The sequence below is a fragment of the Gymnoscopelus braueri genome, assembly GCF_963280865.1.
Source record: "Gymnoscopelus braueri genome assembly, chromosome: 4".
Taxonomy (NCBI): Eukaryota; Metazoa; Chordata; class Actinopteri; order Myctophiformes; family Myctophidae; genus Gymnoscopelus; species Gymnoscopelus braueri.
In genome coordinates this window covers 48,409,705-48,437,096 of record NC_137605.1, presented here as the reverse complement: position 1 = coordinate 48,437,096, position 27,392 = coordinate 48,409,705, and the positions used below count along the sequence as shown (strand labels likewise).

At 41.9% G+C, this 27,392-nt stretch overlaps 1 protein-coding gene across 1 annotated transcript in view; it reads right to left on the bottom strand.

The window, feature by feature from the left end:
* Positions 1-27,392, bottom strand: part of oxr1a (oxidation resistance 1a) — a 189,070-nt gene that overhangs the window by 64,462 nt on the left and 97,216 nt on the right. The window contains 1 exon segment of the mRNA XM_080425407.1: positions 5,048-5,130. Coding sequence (XP_080281533.1) covers positions 5,048-5,130 — 83 coding nt within the window.

Sequence of the window (27,392 nt, the reverse complement as noted above, 5' to 3'; positions counted from 1 at the left end):
AATGAGACTGCTACGAAATGCCCCGTTTTGTAATTTTTACTCAAGCAGTTTTCACGTGACAAGAGGCAAGCACTGCATTCCGCGCCAAGCCAAGGCATGGGCTACACATGAGAAGAACAGAGCGCCACGGACATCCGGGTGTCATAGGGCGACCCACTCGTTCGCATCCTGGGGCAGCGGTGCAACCAAAGGGCCAACTAGCCGGTGCAGGAATTGAAGCCCATTTCCTGGATCTCTTAAAGCATGTAGTTCCTATTAATGACCCAGCAGATGTCACTATTTCTCACCTCCTGCAGGCCAGTGCAGGCTGCAGAACAAATTACTCTCGATACAATTGAACAAGGTTTTGGCCGGACTTTGCACTTTATTTTATTACCTTAGTAAACATTTTCATAGACACTCTATGTTTTCAATCACTAGTTTCAAGTCTTTTTTAAATCATCATGATATGCGTTTAGTAAATTATGGTCCTATTAATTTTAAAATTAATGATGAAGTAGGGTATGTTTCTAGGGCTTTTACTGGTTCTACCGAGTGAAGACCCGCCCTCGCTGCAGTTGCAGCCAATAGCAGTCGTTTCCGGGTTCATTTCGGGACCGGAAGTGCAAAGATGGCGGATTTCAGTTTGCCGAAAAAAGTGGCTTCAAAATGGTCTGTAAAAACCAATGGCCGCCAGCTGTCTCAGCCAAATATAGATGAAGAATGAACTGTCCCTCCATGTTTACGTCTGTTTTAATGCATCATAAAAAGCTGTAATGTGATTGAATGCGCTGGTAGCATGTGTTGGGTAACTGGGTTAGCATCAAACTATAGGTCACAAGTTCAAACGATTCAAATTCTTAACGTGGCGACTTGGCTGAGATTTTGAGTGGTGTTCTACAGCAGGCGTATCATTAGGCGTCAGCGCTCACTCCATTGACAATTAATGGTTTGACGCGGTGTTGAACGATATGACAGGGATCGTGTGCATGCTAGTTAAAGCTGCATTCTGTAACTTTCATGTCCTGCCCCGAATTCAAACCCGGGTCTCCTGCGCAAGTGCTGATATTTTTATGACTGAGCTAATAGAGCCTGCACCTGCTTGCTCAAGGGAGAAACTGAATTTTGACCTTTAGGCAGAACCACCAGTCGTGTCAAACCAGACATAGGATCTAAATGTTTCAAAAAGAGCAGGGAGACCAAATTAAAAAAAGAAAGTTACATACTGTAGTACAGCTTTAAAGGAGTATATCACCCCCCAAAAAATCTTATCTTCTATCAATTACACACCCCATGAAGCCTTGATTTCATGGAGATTGTTTTGTTTTTGTCGCATTCCTAAGCCAATAATTTGATGACCAGATCATCAAGACTCAGTAGGGCTGAGACTACCGGAGAGTCTGTCGGACATCATATTATTGGCTTAGGAATGCGACAAAAACTAAAAAATCTCCATGAATTCAAGGCTTCATGGGGTGTGTAATTGATAGAAAATATTTTTTTTGGGTGAACTACTCCTTTAACTGTACAATATCAGAGACGGACCAAAAGTTTCCAACTTCTTCCTCAACACCTAAGCTGCAACTTTGAGAATCCAAACATGTTTAAAAGGTTAGAAAATGATTTGATACAAAATAAGGTAAAGGTTTAAAATAATAATAATAATTTCATGTCATAAATGGACTGTTAAGTTAATAAATAAAGTTGCTGAGCCAATATGTTTATAGCATGATATTAGATTTTCAGGGAGGATAAGAATTATGTATTAATTTGTGCAGGCAAAACAATGCATTATAGGTTAACATAACACCAGTGGCAATGCCACTTTGTTCATTGCTTGTTATTAAATAATTCATTATAGGTTAACATAAAACCAGTGGCAATGCCACTTTGTTCATTGCTTGTTATTAAATACATCCCTGTGAACAGCCTGTGCTCACAAAAAATGCCATTGTGTGTCCTTGATGTGTTTTATTGTGTCTGGAGATACATTATGACTGAGACACACGTATGAGTATGTGGGGGTGGAGCCAGGCCTGTCACAAATCGCCTAAACGCAATTATTTGAGATGATCGCAATTATTTTTGCATAATCGTCATAATCGTTTCCATGTTGAAAAATCTTCAGACATTTTCAAGCGTTTTCCAAAAATAGCTGAAATAGCAAATCGTGACGTGTTGTAAGCTTGTAGATCAGCTATTTCCACATTCTTTTTAAAAGTAAAAAAATATTAAATGAGTCAGTAATTTCTTTGTATATTTATGTTATTTGTCACATTTGCTCCATGCCAAAAACACAATTAAATCGTTAATCGCAATTATTTGTGTAACAATTAAGCGTCAACTTAAATGTATAATCATGACAGCCCTAAAATCTGCCATTATCTTGGAGGTGCAAAGAACACTGTAACAGCTTGTGAGAGGGATCATATACAAGTGATATATTTTTTTCTGTCCTAGAGCAAAACTATAGTTACATATTGTAGTACAGGCCAGGGACCTGTAACAACCTTAACCATCTTATGAAAAATGAAGACGGGATGTCCAAATATTAGTTTCTTTTAAGGTCCTGAGCCACAAAAGGAGCAAAATCCACACAAGAAGCACATTTGTTTTCACCAGCAACACACTCATGTGATGTCGATTGCCTTCCCCTATTTCACACGTACTAGTTTGTGACGTCACTGTAGCTAAAAGAATAGAGGAGGGCCTGTGCCGTCTGACTTTGGTTGACCTTATATAAATGGTGATTAGTTCAAAAGAGAGAGCATCTCCTGCATGTGGTTGCATCTCCTTCCATCTGTCTAAAAGTCTCATTTATCTCTCATCGCATTCCTAGAGAGTTCAAAGAGTTTTTTAATTGGCTGTGGCTTCGACCAATAGCCGGACCTGGGTGAATGGGAAGGCGTTATCAGTGTCCGGGCAGATGGTTTGCAGCCGTTCAGGTTATTTTTCAATATGATAAAAAAAAAATAAGTGAAAGATAGAGAGAGCAATAGAGGGAGGAGGAGAGGGGTGAAAGAGAGAGAGACAGAGAGAGAGAGAGAGAGAGAGAGAGAGAGCGTGAGATTCTATTGATAAAGCAGGAAGCCTGCCTTTCCTGTGGGCACTGGGCGACAGATTATAAACGTATCTGCTGGAAAACAGAACGAGGAAGCATCGTCCCTCCTCCCCTCAGTGCGGGAGATGAGTTTAAGATAAACTGGTTTCTCAATCACGGGTACATTCTCTGCGTGTCTCTCTCTCTCTCTCTCTCTGTAGACTGGGTCTGCTATGAGAGAGGCGTTAGAGAGGCAGCCATGGCACACTAAGAGACGGTCGGTCACACTGCCTTAAACACTCTCCAACACCTCGGTCTTGCTGCTTAGCGCTGCAGTGGCGAGCCAATATAGTATGCAATCATTGGCAGCACTATCTCCCTCCATCACATTATCGGCTACGCCAATGGTGGGGGCAAAGACTGGAGCGAGAGGTGGGCACCCCTTACCCCCCGGAATCCTAGCTCTCTCGCCCCTCATGCCCATCATCAAAGCCATGACAAAGCACTCTGGCTTTAGACTAAATATCCTGTAGTATAGTAAGTAATAGCGTAGGTTTTTCACGCGCCAGTGAGGAAAACAGGGGCTTTGTCAATCACCTGGCCTAGGCAGACAGACAGGTGGAGTGGGGGGTTGGTCAGTATTGGAGGTGGGGGTGGGGGTGATTTGCTTGCAGTGGAACATAATCTCCAGGGAGCCAAGAACAACCGGCCAGAGACACACCAGATAGCAACACAGACTACACTGCTGGATCCGAGTGGAGCAATTAACCAGAGAGAGAAACGAAAGGAGATGAGGGAGGAGTGTGAGTGTGTGTGTGTGTGTGTGTGTGTGTGTGTGTGTGTGTGTGTGTGTGTGTGTGTGTGTGTGTGTGAGTGTGAGTGTGAGTGTGAGTGTGTGTGTGTGTGTGTGTGTGTGCGTGTGTCCTTAGAAGCATGTTGTGCAATGAGAGTGAAATCAATGTATAGAAATGTGGCCATCAGTTGTTTTCTCTCTCCTCTCCCCCACATTTCTTATCCCTCCCAGTACATCTCTCCCTCTTCCCTTCTGCTCTACTCCACACACAGACAGACAGACAGACAGACAGACAGACAGACAGACAGACAGACAGACAGACAGACAGACAGACAGACAGACAGACAGACAGACAGACAGACAGACAGACAGTGAGTCTGTCTCTCGGGCACAGCGGTCCTGCTCCATGCTGTTGCCACGGAGAGGCGGGAAAAAGGCAGCTCTGCCGCCGCTGGATTTGAGGGTCATTTCAAGAACAAAAACCAGGCAAGGCAGAAACGGGCTCCATTTTCAGTTCATGCCGGGGGAATCTGAGCTCTCTCTACCCTCTTCTTCTGTCTTTCTCTCTCTATCGCCTCCCCCTCCGCAATACACAACAGCTAAATCAATAGAAATGACAACGTTGTTGGAAGGTCATTCGTGAAGCACGGCGAGCTGAGTGGTGGAATGCTCAGTGGGAGGTGACACCGAAAAGGACTGGGAAAACAAATAGACGTTCTGCCAGCTGCATCGCTGCTCTACTCTGGCTGGAGAGTGAGCATGCAGTTACGGTTCCTCTCCTATACATTATAGATACATGCTGCTATACATTATCAAGCAAAATAGGGCAGAGCGTTATGCTTGCTGCACAGCATGGCCACAACGACCATAACACATACTCAATATGATTGGCTGTCTGTCATCTAGCCTGCCCTGCTTGCGGACATCCACCACGTTTCCCTTTATGTAAACATTCCCCCAACGCGGCACACGTGTTAACAGCCGCAAAACGTTGCTTCCCCTCGCTAACGAGGCGCCGAGCATGGCCAGGCAGAGTGCCTTTTCACAACACAACATAATACAATAACACAACAACGCAGCTGCTACGGCTCTAAGCTATTACCGAAGCTACGCCGGCTAGGGCAACAGTCAGTAAACAAGCAACACCAGCATGAGGGAGAAGGGAGCGTACAGTAGATGAGCCAGAAACACAACAAGACACACAGATGAGTTGCTTCTGTCGGCGTTTTACTCACAGCATATTCGATGGTCCCTTTGGGTCTCTGGAATGACATGCGCCTCCCATCTTTCTTCTCTGGGGTCTTCTTCTGGCCGGTATCTGAAAGCAATCGAGGCAAGGTACGCATTACGTTCATGTTCCTCTCTCCCCAGCTTGTCACAAGCTGCCGTTTCCCAGCCCCGTGGGTAGACAGCTCATTCGTCAACAGTGAGCGTGCAAGCCAGCCAGCCAGCCAGCCAGATGTGAGCTGTGAGCGCTATGTGCTGCTCTCTCTCTCCCTCCCTCTGTTTCTCCCTCTCTGCTCCCTCTCTCTCTCTCTCTCTCTCTCTCTCTCACTCTCCCTCTCTGCACTCAGTCTTTCTCCCTGACTCTCTCACTCTCTCTTGTCCCAGCCCACCACACACACAGCACAGCTGACAAGCTCTTCACCTCATCTTCCACCCGCTGCCTCTCGTAGCCTCGCCGACAGGGAGCAGGTTGACCTCCACCGGGGGCATTGCTGGGCGGGGGGGTGGGGTCTTTTATTTGGGAAGGGTGGATAGGAAGAGGGGGAGCGGTGGGCAACGACCAAAGCTGGCCACAAAGAAAAGGGAAGGAAAATCTACATATATCTACAGTATGACTTATGATGAGCCACAATTGACTTCCATTATAACATTTAAGTAAAACATTTGAAAAGGTATTAAACAAACAAAACAACAAAATAGAGTTACTTCGGAGGCCTACTGGCAGTGTACAGAAGGTCAGCGGTGTGGGGGATGGAGCATAAACATTATCGCGGGAGACAATAACATGCTGTGAGACGAGAGAGGGCAGCACTCCAGGTGTTGATGATGGGATTGGTAAGAGAGGAGAGGAACTGTTGAGGATGGAGGGGGGAAGGGACAAGGTGGGGATAGGAAGGGGGCAGGGAATGAAGGCAGAGGATGGGGGAATAGAGACAGGAGATGAAAGAGTAGAAGACTGGATGAGAGTTGAAAGACACCGAAGGAACCTCTCGGGAATGGAAGAGATACACGTGGGGGGGGTTGGGGTTGTTCTCTGACATAGACCCCACAGGCCAAAGATCTTCGGCAGAAGAGGCTTGAAGAACGTGTAGTACAGGCTTGCTTTTTGTGTATGAGGGCACAGGCAAGGGGAATTATAAATAGGGTTTGGGAGAGTTAGGATACAGGCAAGACATCGCTCCGATTTCAGGTTGACTAAGGCTACAATGGGGGCGTTACATCATCCCAATACTCTCTGCTGTCTGGCTTAACCTTTTTCTGCTTCTGTAGGGGTACAGTAGTTGGCTAACAAGTACCTCTACGTGTGTCGGCAGTTCGCCGAGTTCAGATAACTTAAAAAACCTGAGTCATGCACCTGCCACGGTATTTCTGGGGTTCAAGCCAGCCTAGCAGAGAGGTAAATTGAACGTTGAGAGTATAAAAATAAATGAAGAGGATTTTACTGCGAGGGAGGAAACGTACCCTCAATTTGTGGCTTTCAGATGTTTGTTTGAGATTCTATCTGATGTCGTATTGAAGCAATGTGTCACAACAGTTACAAACGATACTGAGCAACATAGCGGAGAGTGTTAGCCCATTAAGACCTGGAACGCATCTGTGTCACTTTAGATTTCTGTGGCTATTCAAAAATAGCAGATATAAAAGCTCATGAGCTTGTAGATCTGCTATTCTTGAAAACTCTTGAAAAAAAATGTTTTAGATTTTTTTCAAAAAACTGTTAGGATTTAGAAATGTTTTAAGAATCGCCTCAGGTCTTAATGGGTTAGCCTGACACTTCCACGTGCCATTATACATTCTTACAAGTCCATTTTACACTTTCAGAGTAAAAAAACAAACAAAACAAACTCTGTAATTTGACTGTACAAAGCCTACAAAACTAAAAACGTTTAGAAAGATATTTATTAATGTTGCTAACAGTATAAAGCAGGCATAGTCAAATGAACTGCAGACTGCGTTTTATAATATTAGGCTACATTTTGCCACAGCAACAATACAGATAAATAGACAAGGGTCTGTCATTCACTACTATGTGTGTCATACCGCACAGTACAATCTTTAAATTCCAGGTCAAGGAAGCACAGCAGAGTGGCTGAACGTGGAATGTGACTCAGTCTCAGTAAACAGCGGAGGCGTAGATCTATACTGTCGTTGAATTGCAGAATCTCAACAAGAAGATTTACGCAATTGTTATTTTGCTTGTGCAATAGCTCGGCTTATGTACTTTAACAGTCAACACTGAACCAGTACAGGCTATGCACAGCTGTGGTTCATAAAAAAAGATAATTAAATAGAAGAAAAACGCATAAGACGATATACATTTTATATCGAAAATAACTAGTCCTCTCTCTCTCTCTCACAGCATACACACAGTGCAGTAGACGAGTGACTAAAAAAGCTAATACATTATCTTAGAAAGCCAACAGAACAGCTTCAATGCACCGTGGCATAGATTCTACAAGTCTCTGGAACTCTACCTCACTGGTTCTCAAACTTTTCAGGCGGAGACCCCCCAAAATAATCATATTTGAACTGGGGACCCCCCCCACCCTGACAGTTGCACTTGGAATTGGAGGAGGCATCACATTTAGTTTGACTCTGTTCCACAGATACAATGTTTTGAAAATAGCCGATCGTACGCTCACAATGCCTCCCGTTGCGAGGCGTTGGGAGCATGTAGAAAAATGTTCTTTCATTTTAGAGGTACAGTATGTATTAGATCTTAAAGGTTGTTAAAATGTCAGAAATGTTGTGAAGAAATGTGCAGATACCTTCTATACACTTATACTGTATGTTGGTTTGTTTACTGTTGAGTGAGAAAACAATGTTGCACATTAAGCAAATCCTCTGGGACCCCCCCCCAAAACCATTTCGGGACCCTCCCTGGGGATCCCAACCCACAGGTTGAGAACCACTGCTCCACCTGAGGGATGGAACACCATTCCTACAAAATATATTCCCTCATTTGGTGTTTTGATATGGGTGGTGGTGGAGAGCGCCGTCTAACACGGCGGTTCTAAATATCCCACATTCCTTGACCCTTAGTGAAGGGTCATTCCATATAAGGGGCCAAACCATGCAAACCATGCCAGGAAAATGCGTCCGCACAGCATAACAGAGCCAATGGACCTCCTTGACACTGACAAGTGTGTCTAGTGTCAAGCATTCAGGCCTGTACCGTTCTTTTGGTCAAACTCTCAAACGCGCATTGGTCTTTGTGTAATGAGGGGTTTAAGCATTGCAGCCCTACTATAAACATCTCAATCCATGTAGTTATTGACAAGACCGTTATTGCATGACGCAGTCTGATCAAGCTCAGTATTGACGTTTCCCAGTCATCTGAGGAAGACGCACGAGCATCATGGCCATCAAATGTGTGCTTTTGACCGCAACGTCCGACCCTACTTACTGGATGTCACTTTAGTCACTGTTCCTATACTGACACGCTTGTCAGCTCCGGTCATCCATGCCACAATAACAAACCCTCTTGCAAAGTCACTTAAGGTCTTTTCCTCTTGCCATATTGATCCACAATCGAGGTCAACTGGGCCTGCCCAGCATTTTTATACATGCCTCAGAGCATGATAGGATGCTACTTGCTTCATTTTTATCATGCAGTCCACCTTCATGGAAGCAGATGCAATTGTTATGTTTTTGTCACTCAAGTTATACAGATTCTTCCTTTAATTTAATGTGTCACCTGTCTCTGTGTATTGTGTGTATCTATCTACTCTACTGCAGGGGTCCTCAACGTTTTTCAGGCCAAGGACCCCCTAGCTGAGAGAAAGATGAAGCAGGGACCCCCTTTATATTGTATAAAATTGTGTTTCAGATTAAACTTAGTTTTTTACTTGGTCTGCTCTTTTTTCCCTCTACACCCATACCTCTTCGCCAAAAATAGCAGATCTACAAGCTCACAACACCTCGCAGTGCGAGGCGTTGTGAGCTTGTAGATCTGCTATTTTCTAGAGTTCTCCTCAGAAAAGGAATGCTAGGGTTCAAGTGGTTAATGTAAAAAAAACAATCATATCACACAAAGATTTGGCAGCCTCCTGTAGTAACTCTGAGGACCCCCTAGGGGTCCCGGACCCCCTGTTGAAGACCCCTGCTCTATAGCATCTATCTATCTATGGGGGGGGGGGGCAGAGAGAGAGAGAGAGAGAGAGAGAGAGAGAGAGAGAGAGAGAGACGCATTAGCAGCTGCAGGGGTGTTTGCACATGGTGAGGCAGTGATTGGTCTAAAATTAAACCACAACATGGTTGGTGGCACCAGAAACGGCATTTTTTCCCCCTCACACGCTCAAGTAGCACAGCACAGTACAGTACACTACAGCACAGCATGACAGCACAGCACAGTCTTCAGTGACAAGAGGCTCTGGTCTCGTTCCACTCTGTAGGACACCAGGAACATCTGTTGTCTCTAAACAGGCCTTGCCGTTATGGTTAAAGGCAGCCTGCTGTGCACTTTACATAATTTATCAGTATAATAAAACAAACAAGAACATTTAAATTCTTAGCTATGACGTGTAGAGTCAGCAGCATCCAAACAGAGGATATATAGCTACAACTTGTATTGGTCTGACGACGACACTGTGTAGAGTTAATTCAGAAGATAGTGCTTGGTATGCTACTGTATTGAGAGAGCAGTCTAAAATGCTCAAAGTGGTCGAATAATTCTACCAATTTCTGTGTTAGAAAATAATTTCAGCAATTCTAGTAGAACTGGAGCATTGAGTGCGTGGAGAGCAAGCTGGAAAAAAAAACATGGCCTGTGGCCTTTGCCAACCCAGATAAAGTAAATGCTGCTATCTTCACTTAACAGCGCTGTGGAATAATTTAAAGACACGAGCCAAGGTCATCCATTATCTAATTTATAGTTCAACTAATAGAAATGACATACAACAACAATTACAGTATGAGGTTTTTCAATGTTCCTAAAGAAGTTAAATTGATAAGAATGTGACTTTTGAAAGGCTTAAATTAAAAAACAACACTGGGATAACTGTGAAGCCAGTTGTTTCTCGGCTGGTGAAAGAGGTTATTGTTTGTCAGGGAAACAACTAATTCCTTTCACCGTGTCAAAATAAATGGTCACAAGGCCGGGTGTCTGTGTCTGTCTGAGCAACAGAAATGACTACAACAAATGCATGGTTGGTGATGACTTTGTACCCTAGCACACAGCCTCTGGACTGACTGCCCTGAGGGTTTCTGCTGAAGGAACACAGCATGCAACTGGAACACAACACACATGTAAACTGATGTGTATGCATGGTCTGTGGTATAGCTAGAGTATTTCATGAGATAAGAGTTTTCAAATGGAGATTGGGTTGCTTAACCCATTCAATACGGGAACGCATCTGTGTCGCTTTAGATTTCTTTGGCTATTGAAAAATAGCAGATAAACAATGTAGATCTGCTATTTTTGAAGGAAAATCGTGAAAATGTGTGCAAATCTGTGAACAAATAGAACATTTGTAACTCAAATCTTTGCTTCTGGGGGTCCCTGGAACAAAACATATTTTACAAATGTACACTTAAAAAAATGATGTATTCAAATATTTGCACAAATGTTCAATTTTTTTCAGAAATAGCAGGTCTACAAGCTCATAGCGCGGCACTCTGAGCTTGTATATCTGCTATTTTTTTAATAGCCAAAGAAATCTAAAATGACACAGATGCGTTCCCAGTCTTAATGGATAAACCCATTAAGACCTGAGTCCAATTCTACAAATGCCTTTTAAATAAGTATTTCTCACACTTTCAAGATTTTTAACAAAATGTTCAAAGCTGTGAGCTTGTATATCTGCTATTTTCTGGATAGCCAACACAAAAATCTAAAATGACAAACATGCTTTACCGGTTTTAACGGGATAAGACAAGAAAATACTCAAATAATAAAAAAAAACATTAATTAAACGTCATTGCCTGCAGCTTATCTCAATGGAAATGGTACAAGAATGCTTTCTGGACAAATTGACATCTTAGCAGGATGGCTTTCTGCTCAGAGTGCGATTAGTTCTGCAACAGCCTTCTCTCTCTCACAAACCAACAAATACCCACACACTTTTTTTAACACAGGCTCTAAAGAACATTTCAGCCAGAGAGTACAGTATTAGTTAACAACACAGCGTTAAGATTTCTTGGTTGGTCATCAATAAGCACTCAACTGTAACACCTTACTTAAAAGGTTGGGTCTATAATGCATTATTATAATTGCAATTATAATGCATTATAATATACTTACAGGGCTTCATATAAACAGGACACTTTATAAATCACTATGTATGGTAGTTATACTGTGCTGTTCCACTGAGCTTATAATGCATGACCAGCACCAGCACTTAGAATACTTCATAAACCTTGTTATAAGTTGTTATGCATAACTATAATCATTTCTAAAGAGTGTTATGAAGCCCTATAAGGGCATTATAATGCATTGTAGACCCAACCTTTAGGCAAAGTGTGACCCACTCAACAAATGAATGGGGTATAGCTATAATACGCTATAATAAGACTATTACAATGCCTGCCATTTCTCTTGATTAAAGGGTTCAAACCCCATCTGAATAGGACCACATGACAGGCACAGCTAATGGCTTCAAACATGTTGTATTAGAATACACTGCAGAGTAAGTGCAGCATTTGCCAAGCAAACACCACTATGTCAAAATGGTCTATTCCCTGATTAAAATTGTTCTATGAATCATTGAAACATGTCTAGCTAAAAATACAGTTTGTTCCCGTCGGTAAACACCCCTCTGATGACAAACTTGCACGCAGAGGGAAAAAAAAACCCCGATATGACTAACATTCCCCCACGGTGTGATAGAATACACAAGCACCCTGCACTTCCTTGTTTCCCCGGCCTGCATGTTGTATAGTTGTCCATCACCCCCACTCCGCCCCCCCCCTCCCCCCTGATGTTATTTTTAGAATGGCCCTCAACCACTCCAGTAAACGGTAGGGGAGGCAAGTGCTCTGCACCAGAGCCAGAGAGAACAGGTGCTATGCGGGGGTACTCTAAACACTGCTGTAGACCTAAGGGATGACAAGGGATGATTAGGGTGGGACGGAGGGTGCTGCTACCGCTGCTTTAGATTAAGTAGTTTGCAGGGTGTCTAGACAACAATCTGTTTACTATGTATGTCAGGTGTTGTTAGCACTATATCATGGCAGAGACAGAATCCTGTTGTGCTGACATGACCGTAATGGGGGAGTCAATGTTTTGGATTTATTGGCTAGTCCTGTGTGAGGGTTACAGTTTGTTCAGCCTGTATGTACAGTATGTACACAAACAGAACAACAATGTAAAACCGTGGTGATTTAGGGCAAGGGTTATACCCAAGGCTGTGAACCCCCAAAATAATCATATTTTAACTGGGGACCCCCCCCCGGTAATATTTGGACGTAATATTTGACAATTTGGTATTAAAAACTCATTCAGTTGTAACTTTGAATAGAAATGTGCAGATACACCGTTTACATGTATACTGTATGTTGGTTTGTTTACTGTTGAGTGAGAAAACAATGTTGCACATTAAGCTAATCATCTGGCGACCGCCCAAAATAATTTCGGGACCCCCGTAGGGGGTTCCGACCCCCAGTTTGGGAACCACTGATTTAGGGTTGTCATGAACTGTGAAGCCTAATAATGGCTAATACCTTTAGTTAATTTTGTTCCAGGCAGCTAACTGAACTGCAGAATCTCAGCAGACTCATACCCAATGTGTGAACTAATGCATTATGTATTACAAGTATCAAATGTCATTAATAAAGTATTAATGTGCTTTAATTCAGGGAGCAGAGAGGAGTTAAGTGGGATTTGACTTTGTGTAAAGTGTGTTGACAGTGCCAGAGATTGTGTGTGTGTGTGTGTGTGTGTGTGTGTGTGTGTGTGTGGGTGCGTGCGTGTGTGTGTGTGTATTCTGTGAGAGGTTACGGTTCGTGACAACCAGCAACTTAAGGGCCCCTTACACTTTGTTACGTGCTGGGGTTGCGCACCGAAAGTAGCTGATCTACTACTGTAGCTCACAACGCTCTATCGCAGCAAACTTGTTATAGACTATTTTCTGCATTCTCACGAACCGTTGTGATCAGCGACAAACTTTTTGAAATATTTAACTTTGATTTTATAATGAAAGCCAATGGGGCTGTGATCACGCTGAAACCTTGCCCTAATTTGGAGTTATACATCATAGACGACTGACATCATCATAGAAGTCCGAAATCCACGCTGGAGCCAAGTGCAAGATCCACGTAGGAGCCATGCCATTTATATATGGATCCCAAGATCCTAGTTTTTTAGTAGGCTTGAGCATGTTCTAGCTAGCTCTCACAATCTGAAGTAGTAAAAAAATAAATAGAAGAAATAAGATCATAAGAGCAGCATGTCATGTCATGTCGGTGCAATTACTGCACCTACGACAAGCCAAACTATAAAAGAGGCAACAGCCGTACAAAATCCCAATAGTCCCAGAAGTCACTATGAATGCCATTAAATACAATATTTTTTTTAAATGAAGAGGGAAGCCACTGTATAATGCCAAATACAATTATTTAATGCCTTCCGATATTATGCACCCTTTACAGCGTCTTATTGGCTTTCAAACAGTCTTGGCAAACATGCAGACACCACATTGCAATGCTTTTTCGAGTATCAAACTTTTTCTCAGGAGGCAATAATTGCTGACTGAGTAATAGTTTGATACTTGAAGGCATTAAATAATTGTATTTTTGCATTATACAGTGGCTTCCCTCGCTCTTCATTCATTTTTCCTTTATTTTGGATCTCTTGCCTTTTGGGGAAGCCTATTATTTTTTGTGTGGTACAGTACATAAAATAAAATAAATAAATGCTAACAGTGCAGTGCTATATCAAGAAACCAGCCCTTAACCCTTTCAGACCTGGAACGCATCTGTGTCACTTTAGATTTCTTTGGCTATTCAAAAATAGCAGATATACAAGCTCATAGCGCGGCACCGAGTGCCGCGCTATGAGCTTGTAGATCTGCTATTTTTGAAAAAGATTTTTTTCAAAAAACAGTTAGGATTTAGAAAACATTTTTAATAAATCGACTCAGGTCTTAACGGGTTAAATATATATAGGTCTATAACTGAGGTGTACTGCTAGCAGCTCCAGCACTCTTCCCGTTGTAATGAATGTACATGGTTCTAGCAGACCAGTCAACTTAAACACAGGGAACACGGAGTGACAGCCAGCATCCCTTTGCCAACTCTCTCCCAACATCACCCTATATTACGTACACTGCCAGCCTCCACAGCCCAGCCTAGCCTACTCTACATACCACCCAGCCACTATAGAAAACCTTGCTGGAGCAGCACTTTGTGTGTGTGTGTGTGTGTGTGTGTGTGTGTGTGTGTGTGTGTGTGTGTGTGTGTGTGTGTGTGTGTGTGTGTGTGTGTGTGTGTGTGTGTGTATGCGTGCATGTCTATGCTGCACTATAATATGTGTAACAGAGTGAATGCATTTGCATGTGTTTGCTGTGTCAGGGGAGCACTGTGCGTGTTTCAAACAAGAGGCAATAGATCTGCACTAGCCTCTCATTAACACTATCCGCTGGTCGATTAATTAAACGCTGCTCCTGTCACTGATTCAGTATGTCACTAAATATCCCTGAAAAAGGACACATTCTAAACTTTAAAGTAGAGATGAAATGAAACATTCTCAAACAGACAGATGAGACCCTTTCATCAAAATCCAATCATGTTTGTTTTCTGCGTGTAAAACTAAATGTGACGTGCTTCTGTAGGCTTGAACAGACTCATTTCAACCAGTAATATCATGATCATCATCACCCATCAATCAATCTTCTCCTTTGTTTTGTAATTCTTCATGTTTGTTATGACACAGCCACTGTTGCCACTTTTCAATGTTTAAATCACAAATTCCTTTTTTAAGTTACTACTTAAAGGTATGGTAAGGGATTTTCTTTGATTAAATAGCTCTATATTCTGATAGTACTCATTGCTATAGTGTTTGTTCAGTAACAGGAATCTCCATGTCTCTCCAGCTCTTTATTAAACAGAAAATGCATTTTCAGGTCAGGATACCAATTTTATCTCTAAGAATAGAGAACTCAGTCAGGATACAGATTAACCGAGTGAAATTGGAAGTGATGACACAAAGAAATGAGCAGAACATTTTTTGAACTGGAACACTGTAAAAAATTAAGCTGATAAATGGGTACTCTCTGCTGATTGGCTGACATTTTGTCACCCACCTGAAAAATTATTTTCTGTTTATTAAAGAGCTGGAGAGACATGGAGACTTCTGTTACTGAACAAACACTCTATAGCAATGATTATTATCAGAATATAGTGCTTTAACCTTTTAACAAAAACGACTTTTTGTTTTAACCAAAATATATCACATACCCTACCTTTAAAAAAAGTAACTTTTTTTTTACACCTCACCTGCCTTATCTTATTAAAACATTGATTGTCAAGGACGTAGATCTATGTCCTTTCAGATCCAACCGTTGAGTGCCATAAACAGATCTACATCCATTCCAAAATTATTATATATTTTTGAAAATTCCACAAGAGGGCGCTCTAACGCAACTTAGGAATGATCCCTCGACGCTAATAGAAGGAATGGACGGATGTAACATCATCCTAAAGAACGTCACTTCAGTCTATTCCTATATTAGGATTTGTAGAAAAACACTTCTAGCTCGGATTCTTATTTTTTGGGTGAAAACGAGCCCTTTTCAACGGGCGATAGCAACAAAATTGCTGATCGCGGTAAAAAAACGTTTTTGTTCCAGTGGATAGGCAAGACCCTCCCCCACCCACCGGACACTTTTTGTTTACATCCGCGTGCACGTCGTGGCTTCTGCGGCTCTCCAAAGATCGTCAAAACACGGTAAAAAAAACGCTGGCACCCCACGGATGAAGCGGCTGCATAGTACCTGGTACTCAATGTGTTAATACATCACAATATGGACGGTTAGATACTCTTCAAATTCCATTTCATGGGGTCAATGTTCTATTAACCCTCAAACACACACACACACACACACACACACACACACACACACACACACACACAGACACTCAAGTTATACGCGTGGCTGTTACCAAAGTGCTCTCAGCACTTGCCTGCGGGAAACTGCCAGAAGGTGTCTTCAATGGTTATGCTAACCATATCATAAACGTTATACGGGCCAAGCTGCCGTGAGCTAGCTGTCACTTCCAGGAAGAACTAGTTTCAGTTATCTCTGGTGTGACTCCAATTCAGACTTTCCTAATCAAAACTCAGTCCAGGCCCGTTACAGAAACACCCTCCATTGGCTTTGGTGGGTTATGGTGCTGTGTGTTGGTCTTGTTAAGTCTTTGGTTACAGGTTACTTGATGAAATGTGGCCTACAAGTCTAATTCGGCACTCGCTGGATCAATACTGAGTGATGACACATATATGCTGTATGTTTTTATGCTGTTTTTAGGTCTTAAACTTTGTTCAATAATAATGACAGTATTTTACAGCATTAGACTAAAAACCACCTGAAATAATTAACTGCAAATGGACATTAATGGTCCACACCTTAAAAATGCCTACTTCCTATTCTCAGCGTACAGTGAGCGGGTCATTATTGCTAAATATGTTTGCAATAAAACCAGCTCAATGTACAATTATCCCGGTCATTGCACGGCTACTTACGAATGACATCAATAATTTGACACAAAATATTGATTTAAAAATGGACACGAATAAGCCACAAATATAGATTTTATCAGCTTACAAGCTTCCATAGCAACGTACAGAGAGGAAGAACAGCGGTTTGTTACCCAGAAAGAAACAGATCGCTGAATGCCTTGATTAACCAATCAGAATCAAATACTCAACAAAAGCATGTAATAATTGTCATGCATAATCTCGCGGTTAACAAAATCATCACGTGATTAAATCAAAAAGACAAGCAATAGAGCACGCATTACAGTGCCCTGTAGGTGAGATCCCCATGCACATTATAATGCAAGCATCTATTTTGCCGTTTACGTCACCTGTTGCTACCCTGGCACTCTTGCTTCTCTGCAGCGAGCAACACTAACCTCTCAGGTTACAGCTCAAATCAATAGTGAGAGAAGTGATGAGCTCAGCAATAAGAAACACAAACACTGCATTATCAGGTCCTCTCATCGCGCCAAAGGAAAAAAAGGGGCCCAGTTCAAGACTTAAAATCTGAAGATGTTGTCAATTGCGCAAGAGACAAAGAGAAACATGATGCACTATTTCTATTAGAAAAAAGGTGGTATTTAGTACAATTCTATTTCCATGGTAATAGTTGAAGGCAGTATCCTTCCTCAAGTCATAAGGGCCATGGTGGGTTAACACAAATAAAAGTCTGCACACTGGCTTACAGGCTCTCTCCTCTGTTGTCTTCCATCATGGTGGTTTCACCACATGAACACTAGCATCCCTATTCTGTGCACAACAACAAAGTATAGGGTTTAAGTGGTTAACCTGAAGTGCATCTTACTTCTAAACACAATTGTTTTGGCCAACTAGTTAATAGAGCTGACGTATCATCAAACAGTAGACAGCCTGCTCTCCGTTTCCGGGAGCTGGGGGATATAGAGAGCCTGTAAGCAGAGAGGTCCGTTGAGATCAAGGGGTAAAAATGGATGATCCATCTGCATGACTAACTGTACCCCACAGGAGGGATGAGACTTGACAATATGATGAACTCTCACTCTCCCCAGCAACAACATCCAGTTTATTTATCTTGCAAATCTGACAGCTTTAGTGCCAAATCTTTATCTACTTCAAAAGAGCAAGCTCGGGGCTGATAGGCAAAGAAATTCCCCTCATGAGAAATGTGCAAGATTAGCTTTTCGACTGGAGGTTTGGGTGGTCTGGGGTTGAAGTATACAGTACATCTTTAAAGTCACAGCACACAGCATACATACTATAGGAGTGCTTCGTCAAACATTCACCGATATTGAGAGAGGGGCGATGATCATTAACCCCCAGAAGGCCGGCAGCCTGTATTTCATTTCAGCATTTATCCTTAACAGACACAAAACAAATAATGCTGCCACTGCAATCAATCAATCTAATCAATGCATGATCACAGCTGGGTTCACATTGGAGGTCACATGAGATAGTGTACAAAGCTGTGGATATTTCCTTTGGATTGATCTGTTAAAGTTGGTGTGTAAAAGCTATATATACATCATTTCCTCAGCTTGTATCCAGAGAATATAGGTACAGTAGTTGTGCAAAATAGAGTAGCTCAAATTACAAATCTACAAACTAAAGAATGAGTTAACAACAGCAAATTAAAGGTGGTGTGATATATTTTGTTGTTAACATATGTGTTAATTAGCTCTATACTGCACCAATAGCAATCATCGCAATAGAGCGTTTGTTCAATAACAGGGGTCTCCGTCTTTCCAGCTCTTTTTGTCCGCTAATTAGTTATTTTTCATTACTTCCCATTTCACTTGTTCATCCTGTATGTGTTTGAGTTCTGTATCCTGTATGTGTTTGAGTTCTCCTGACTGGATAAAATTGATAACTGCATTTGCTTAAACCGGTTACTGAACCAACACGCTATTCTATGGCAATGATTACTTAGCTTTTGAACAAAAAATATATATATATCTTTTACAGTATTTACACCACATTTAATCCCTATTTCTATATAACATTGGCATGACACACAGTAGTACCATTTATATTTAAATGGCTGTGCTTACAGAAAACAATGCTGTAATAGCCTACAGCATTTTGATACATTACATAAAAGATAGTCAAGCCATGTTTTCACAATTGGAGTGTATATATATATTCTGCTTGTGACTTAATAAATATCAACGTCCAGTTTATCAACCTTCACTCTACTGCGTTTAATCACCACCACTAGCACATCATTGGCAACTCATTCATCATTCTAAGCCTAAATGCTGATACTCAGAGGCTAGCCTATGTTGTACCAGCATCTCTAGTCTCTGCACATGAGTAGGAGTTCCATTAGTTTATCGTCATGGCATCTTGCCTTCATGACAGCTCACGTTAGCTTTTGTCTATTACTACATTAAGACTACTTAATAGTATAGCCTGTTATTCTGTCTCTTTGCAAGCGTACTTGCTTGTCTGTCTGCCTTGTACAGGGACAGCCACGGGCTGTGGTGAATAATGCACTGTACACCCTTTTCTGCTCCTGCCTCAGAGCCACCATAGGCTACCTTCCTGCTACTTACACTGCTTGGCAATATCAGTGCCATTCTTTGGCTCTTGGCAGGGCCATGGCCTGCAGACTCTGAGGCTGCCCCCGTGGTCCACTTTGGTGCTGAGGAGAGAGCCACGGCGACTGCTAATGAAGCCGACTCGCGTCCGTGGCGTTTCCAGGGCGCAAGAGCATGCATCTTATTAATCTGTGTCCTAATTAGACCCCGCAATTAACCTGCCTGCCGCCGAGCTCCGAGTCCCGGCGACTCAGCGTGAGCTAGCAACCTTGTACAAGTGTGGAGCATGGTGAAAATGTGCCCTCAAGATTCTGCGCCTTCACAATGGCAAATGTGTGATAGATAATTATGTGGGGAGCATCCAGTGTGTGATATTTTGATGGCTAATGTGATGATAAAGTCTGTTGTCAAAAACTTATATCCACTTCGGCGGATCATTTTTGAATAGGCCTATTTCTCAGTTTTTAATTAAAAGGCTGTCAAAAAAGGCACTGACTGATCTCGTGATGAATTAACTCCGCACAATGTAAAGAGGGGGAGGAAAAAACATGAAAATGTACAATCTTTATTAACACGGAGAGATAGATAGACTATATACTCCCTGTTGTGAGGAGCCTGCAGGCTGCAGTCAAATTAACATATAGCTGGCTCACTTTCGTTTATACATGCAATGCTGATCACACTGAAATAATTTTGTGATGGCCCCATCATTAGGCCAGTGTGTCCTCACAACGACCTTAATAAGTGGCAGGGACGCTCTCATAAAAAAAATAATGCTTGTAATGCGTTATTATGGGTTGTTATTGCATAGTAAACCTAAACGTTAATCATAATGGAAATAGAAAATCTGCCTGCTGCTGCAGAGACAGCTTGTTATGGTCATGTGACGTGACGTGACTGTCAAACACAGATATGCTCTTCATGCCAAGTTGGCAGACTGACCATAACAAACTATATAGCGCTTGCCGCTTATAGTAAGCTATATTGCTCATAAGTCCTCATAAGCTATTACTAGTGCTCATAGGCAAGCTATTACTAGGCTACTACACATAGAACGCGATGTGTCTAAATTAGAAATGTCTCATAACACATTGTGAACAAACAAACTGCCAACAGACCCCAACAACTAACTGTCAAGCCCGATGTATATACTTTTCTTCGTACGACTGTGCCACGCACTCACGCACGCCGAAAATATCTATCTACAAGCTCTCAACCTGTCGCGGCGGGACAGTTGTTGTAAGCTTGTATATCTGCTATTTTCAGCATAATTATAAGCCAGAAGAAGAACGTTGACAGTGCAGCCAGTACCCCACGTTTCACGCACTGTCTGTGTCTGTCACTGCACGCCACGGCACTTTAACCGAGGTGTAACCGGAAGCCTCGCCCCAAAACACACTCGCCCCCCATTTCCCAGCGGTTCTTCTATTCATTTTACTGAGGTTAAGGTTAGGAATAAGTTTAGGGTTAGCTTAGGCATAGTTTAACTGAGGTTGGTTTCGGAATAAGGTTAGGTTTAGGCATAGTTTTACTGAGGTTACGTTTAGGAATATCTGGTGTGGCAGTGGCGACCGTTCCGAGGTTGCCGGATTTGACCCGCGGGGCGCTCGTGTTTCGGGTCGAGCGTTCTTGTATCCCGAACCAAAGTTTCAGTTCAGTTCGCGCAGCTTTCGCTTTAACCCCAACCTGTTTTCAAGATGAAGGTGTGGTTGTTGTCATGCTGCTGAAGAGGAGTTGATGACCCCAGATTCAACTCGCTCTCACTCTCTCCTGGCTTGACATCAACATTCTCGGCCGGTGACCACAGTCTGCTGGACACCGCGTCTCTGACAGCTCTGGCGCCGCTCCCCGTCAAGGACAAAATGTAGTCCATGTTTTTATACTGCTAAAACTTTAGAAAAAGTATCTACCATTAAAATAATAAAATAAAAGCCGTTCTATAATCGTAGGAGCATTGTTGCGCAAAACAACACACGCCGAAACTCGTTGATACTGTAGGGAGAGAAGTGTCTCTGACTGACTACGCATTCCAGAACAGGAACTGTTTGAAACATGTACGTCAACAACTGCAAACTTTGTTTCGCCCCTGGTGGCGTCAAGCAGTGCTGTGTGTGACTGTGAGATCATTTCAATACAGTAGGCCTACTGTTACACTGGCCTGTTTGCACACTGAAGTGTCTGAAGTTGAGATTGATTGAAAGTACATCAATCAATCAATCAATCAATCAATCAAGTCAGTAGTGGAAGAAGCTCAGTGGTGTAAAGTAACTAAGTACATGTACTCAAGTACAACTTTGAGGTATTTTTCACTTTCTTCAGTATTTACAAATTTCAATACTTTTACTTCTACCCCACTATAGTACATCTCAGAGAAAAATATTGTACTTTTACTCCACTACAATTGTATGAAAATCACACAGATTTTTTTCGGCCATTTGAAAACAGCTGATCTACACAATGTATAAAAAATCATTTGAAAAAAGCTCACAATTGTGAGCCATTTATACATTTTGAAAAGATTTTTTTATACATTTTGAACTTGTGAAATGGGACATTCTGCACAATGAGTACTTTTACTTTTGGTACTTTAAGTATATTTTGATATCAATACTTTTGTACGTTTACTCAAGTACATTTTAAATACGGGACTTCTACTTGTAACAGAGTATATCTACATTGCAGTATGAATACTTTTACTTAAGTAAAACATGTGAGTACTTCTGTCATCACTGAAGAAGCTTACTCGGACGTTTTACCCAAGTAAAAGTAGCAATACCACAATGCAGAAAATAGGTCCTGTATTATACACTTATATATATAATATAATTAAAGTATCCTACCTAAAAGTAAAAGTTCTCATATGCAGAATGGTTCATTTCACAAGTTTCTCAAAAGTTTTCCAAATTTGAGAAATATTTTCGAAAATTGCAGGCTATTTTCGAATACAAAACAAAAGTATAAAATAATTTGAACTTACTGGCAGTTGGTTAATGCATGCTTTGTATTAATAATCTAAATCTGCCAATTAACTAAAGCTGTCAAATAATTGTGTGAAATGTGAATAAAATGTGCAATATTTGCCAGATGTAGAGTAGAAGTACAAAATATGGAAAAATGGAAATACTAATAAGTAAAGTAAAATTACCTCAAAACTGTACTTAAAGTAGCATACTGAAATGTACTTTGTTACTTTCCACTACTGCAAAGTGCAGGCTACTGTAAGTATGAGGGGAAATAGAGAGCAAGCAGAATGTCTACACAGAATTGTTCAATTGCACACACACACACACACACACAATAACAAAAAGTATGAGTTTGGCTTTGTAACCTTTGTATGATAGGCTAGTAAGGCTGCAACTGAAAAACACTGTAGCGTATAGCCATGAATTTGTTTCTTTTTACAATTAGATTTGTCAGAATTCATCTTTAAACCGAGAATTATGTTCGGCCCAATAGTGATAACTCATTTCTATTTAAGATGTGTGGTGGGCAATCAGAGTGGCAGGGCATGAAAAATGTACTATTTAAAAAGCTGTTAAAAACTGTAACCCCACTCAGCCCACACATTTTCCCGCCTGTTGCTAGGATATTTCCCTGACAAGTGTGGGTCTTCATGGCACCCGAGAGAATGACAACCTTCTGACTTCCACCATAATAACATTCTTATGAATTGAGACTTTTCTTGTTGCCAACCACAGTACCCTCCTGTGTACATGGAGGGCATACCAAGGACTTATATATCCTACCATACCTCAGTATCCTATCATACCTCAGTAACCTAAGAAAGCTGCAATTCAAAATTCTGTATTGAATGCCAATGGTTCTCAAAGTGGGGTACCGGGAGGGGATTCAAGTGTATATTGATGCTGTTTATTTGCACACCAATAGGTTATTTAAATGGTACTTTATTCATTTTAAACACACTTTACACTTTATTACTTACTATACTTAGTGCCCTTGTATTATTACCTCCTGTGTTATACCTCGTCAGCATTTCACTGCACATACTTGCATGAGCATGTGATGAATAAAACGTCTTGAATGTTGACTCTAAATCTTTATTATCCATTGCATGACACCGTCGCTTGCTGACACAAGCAGATTTTCAAGCCAACTGTCGTACTATGGAGTATAAATTACCCTTAACTCTTTCATTGCCACACTTATTTCAGACTGTGTTGTCCCAGTGCCAAGGAAAAAGGTGCATTTTCCTCCGTTTGTTTTTTAACATTGAAGTGAATGGAGCAGCAATTTTTTGGATAGCGTTATCTCCTAGTTCCTTTGAGATAAACGGGAAAAAAAAATACAAAAAAATATATATATTAAAAAAATATATATATATATATTAAAAAATATATATATATTTTCGTCATTTCCGTCCGTGGCCATGATAGCCATAGAGCCATCGGACGGGAATTCCCGTTTTTGGCAGTTAAAGAGAGAACTGTGACATACAGTAGGTGTTGCCTCATCATAAGAGGGACAGGCAGATGGATGGCATTTACAGTGCTGCATACAGTAAATGAGTATGTAAAAGTGATGAAGCCAACAGACCAGAAGAGGGTGGACTTGACTCAGGTAGTGGACTGGAAGGATTGTTATTTTATTCATTATGGGGCAGAACTGTGTTGGGACAAAAGTCATGAGTTTTAAGCTATATTGTTTTGGAGGAATTAAAATGGGAGGGGAACAACATCTAAATCATCACTTACTGTAAGAGTATAAACACTAGCGTGTTACAATTTAAACAGCTGTTGTGGATTGAGTCTAGTTTGTCAACATGATTTGAGAATGCAACAAGACAGCCATATTCAGTACTGAATGTGCTCCATCTGCTGGTTAAAAGGAATAGTGCAGGACTGTCTGTCTTGCAGCAAGGAAATCCAGTGAAGCAGTAACAGCAACACCTGTGATGATGTAGGCCATATGATATCATAACCAAGTCACAATAAAAAAGGAAGATGCATGTTTTAAAAAATACACAATATGGGAGTTTTGATGTCTCTGCCTATTTGATTAAGCTCATCGCAAAGAGCAAGTAAATCGTCCTTCTTATGATCCTTGTAAAACAATGTCTCCATAACAACAAAGCCTAAGAGACTGATTGATTGAACTTGATCCTCACTGGCACTGCAAAGATTCTCGTCAAGTGGAGTACCCATGATGTATGAGCTCCTGGATGAGGTTGGACTTGGAGATTTCATTTGGTCCTGTGTTCCTCTGTGACCTTGCACAGGGCTCTGCTGGGACACTTGGGTATGTGATGGGTCTTACACAGGCCCACAGCCACTCCCAGGGGCCTTGTTGCTCTGTCCATGATATACTGTGCTGCTGCACAGCTGCTCAGAGCAGTCGTCAAATCATCCATAACTTCCTTGGAGGGAGCTGGCTGGGTTTCTCTCTCTTATGCCGTGCTTCCACCTACAGTAATAGGGTCAAAGACATACTTTCCCACCAGAGAGACCAAACAATAAAACCACCATCTAGTTAGACTCATCCAGACTCTTCAATTAAGCTCAAGTGTGATTTGAACTGCAAAATGAATTGCTCAGTTAATAAGATGAGCCCCCACTGGGTGAATATATAAGCCTCCTCTCTTTTATGCACTTCAGCTAATATATTGTATTGTAATGTCTTTCTTTCTATATTATATTGCTGACTTCAACAGACTTGCAGCCAACTACCATCTATTATGGCGTTGCAAATTGGCCAGTGGTGGTTGGTAGATTATATATTTGTAGCTACTGTAAACGACTAAGACTTGAACAGATTCCTTCTAGCACATAAACATGCTTTGACGCATTCTGTCAGAAATGTTGATTTGCACAAATATCACGAGCATCTGCTACTTTTGAAAAGTGCAAAAGTACCCAGGGAATTATTCCACTCAAATTACTTTTTTTTGACTTGTTGTACAAGAACCCATACAAAAAACCTCCTAGTGTCAGCAGCTGCCAGCAAAAAAAGCCTTTAGCGGGGGCTTGTGTGTGAGGCTTTGTCATTGTCTGGGAGAGGGGTGCTAGGGAGCGAGGGTTAAGTCTAATTTATGCTCCATCGCACTACGGTGTGGCGAAACTAACTTATTTTTCAAGTTTTAACGTTGAATTATCTGTTATTTTCGACAAAGTGACACCGCGGTGCGCCGAAGTATAAATGAGGCTTTAATCTCAGCACTTTCCCACTGAGATCCAGGTAGGCTATGCTGACTAATCCCAAGAAGGGGAAGGCTTTCATTATGAAACAACAAACATGAAGCCCAATGGGACGCTGCAGCTTTCCACTGGCAATGGAGGAAGGGAATACACCAGCAGGTTACATAAGCAGAGCCGCTGCACAGCGTTATGATCATAAACATAATATTGCCCACTGGAACAAATATACACACGCGCATGGTGGCAACGCGCGAGGTGTGTGCCCAGGCCGGGCCCAAACGCGCACCTTCACACAAAATCCTCCTGTTTTCATCCACAACAGTCCCTGTTAACACTGGAAATGACTCCAGACGCAAATGTGATGGAAAATTCACTCACGCAGCACCGATGCACCTGCTGGCAAACACAAACAAGCGTTTCACAGAGTGATAATTGTGAGGGCTAATTGAGACGTGCACGGGGAAAGAAGAAACAGTAGCTTGAGTAGATGGCTTCTCTCAAAAGAAGATGGCAACTAACGCCTTTCTCAGAGCGCCGCATCGAGTTGAGAGTTCGAATACAGATAATAATAATACAGCACACCAAATATTTCTCAATTTCCTGTGGTTCCATAAGGGTGTTGCATTGTACTATATTATATTGCCGACTTCAACAGACGTGCAAGTTTATCAGCCAACTACCATCTATTATGGTGTTGCAAATTGGGCAGTGGTGGTTGGTAGATTATATATTTCTATCTACTGTAACAGACTAAGACTTTAACAGATTCCTTCTAGCACATAAACATGCTTTGACGCATTCTGTCAGAAATGTTGATTTGCACAAATATATCTGCACGGGAGACTGGGCCAATAAAGACAGTTAGCTGTTACGGGGAAATTGTTGCAGCAGCCAGACAATACCAGCAATCACAGGTGTTAAAAAGGCCCGTCAGAGAATCCCTCCCTCTTCCAGGCTTCAAGGAAAGTGCAGCTTTGCCTCTCGAAAGCCGTCAACACTACAGCAGACTACGGTAAGCAGGAGCAAAATGCTCATGAGATGGAAGCATGAATAAACGTTGTGTTGGCGGCTGTTAAAACGGGTGACAATGCTGAGCTGAATCACCGCATCATCTACGCCCAGACTGATGTCGCTCAAACACAGCCAAGCGGTGGAGTTCTTTCGTGCCGTCATCTTTGCACCACAGCACAGGCTTTGTGCTTCAAAAAAGCTTAGTCTTTTATCATGCAAAACAGCCTATAGCAGGTTTATTTTTGCTTCATCGTCTCCTACACTCTACGCTGTTGGCCTCCATCATGGTGGAGCAGAGCATCAAGTAGACTTGCAGCCACTCGAGTCTCCAGTGGGCCTTGGCCTGTAGGGGAGTCAAGCAATGTGGGGAGTCAAGACAACTGATCATGTCCATGACAATGGCCCTCTGACACTTCCTAGTAGTAGTAGTAGGTAGTGTGTGGAAACTACACATTTTTGGCATTTCATGCATTTATTTCAGATAGGTCAGTGTAGAGAGACCAAGGGCAGAGAGAGAGGAGAGACATGCTACTCTGGTCTTCAAGATGACAAGGAGCATATGGTCTATGCACTAGGGCACCAGGCACCCCCGACTGCAAAAACATCACTTGAAAATGTGTTCACACAGAGGCACAGACGTACTTCAAACTATAAATAAGGCTTAATGCAAGACATACAGCCCAGCAATCTCACAGAAGAACTTGGTTCAGCAGAACTGGGGATTCTACAGCATCATTCTTCTGACGTTAGATGATTGTGGAGGGGGGACCTAAACAAAGAACCATAATCACATCAGAGACACCGTTCTATTTTTAGAGGATAAGCCGCTTGTCACAGTCAATTGTGTTCTCTTATGCATCCAGTTTTTTCTCCCACTAACTCTGCCCTAATTCATGAAACCCAGGGCAAGAGTTTTTGTTCTGTTACTGTAGAGTTGAATATTGGACCACAGAAGCCATGCAGTCCAAATATTGATTCAAAA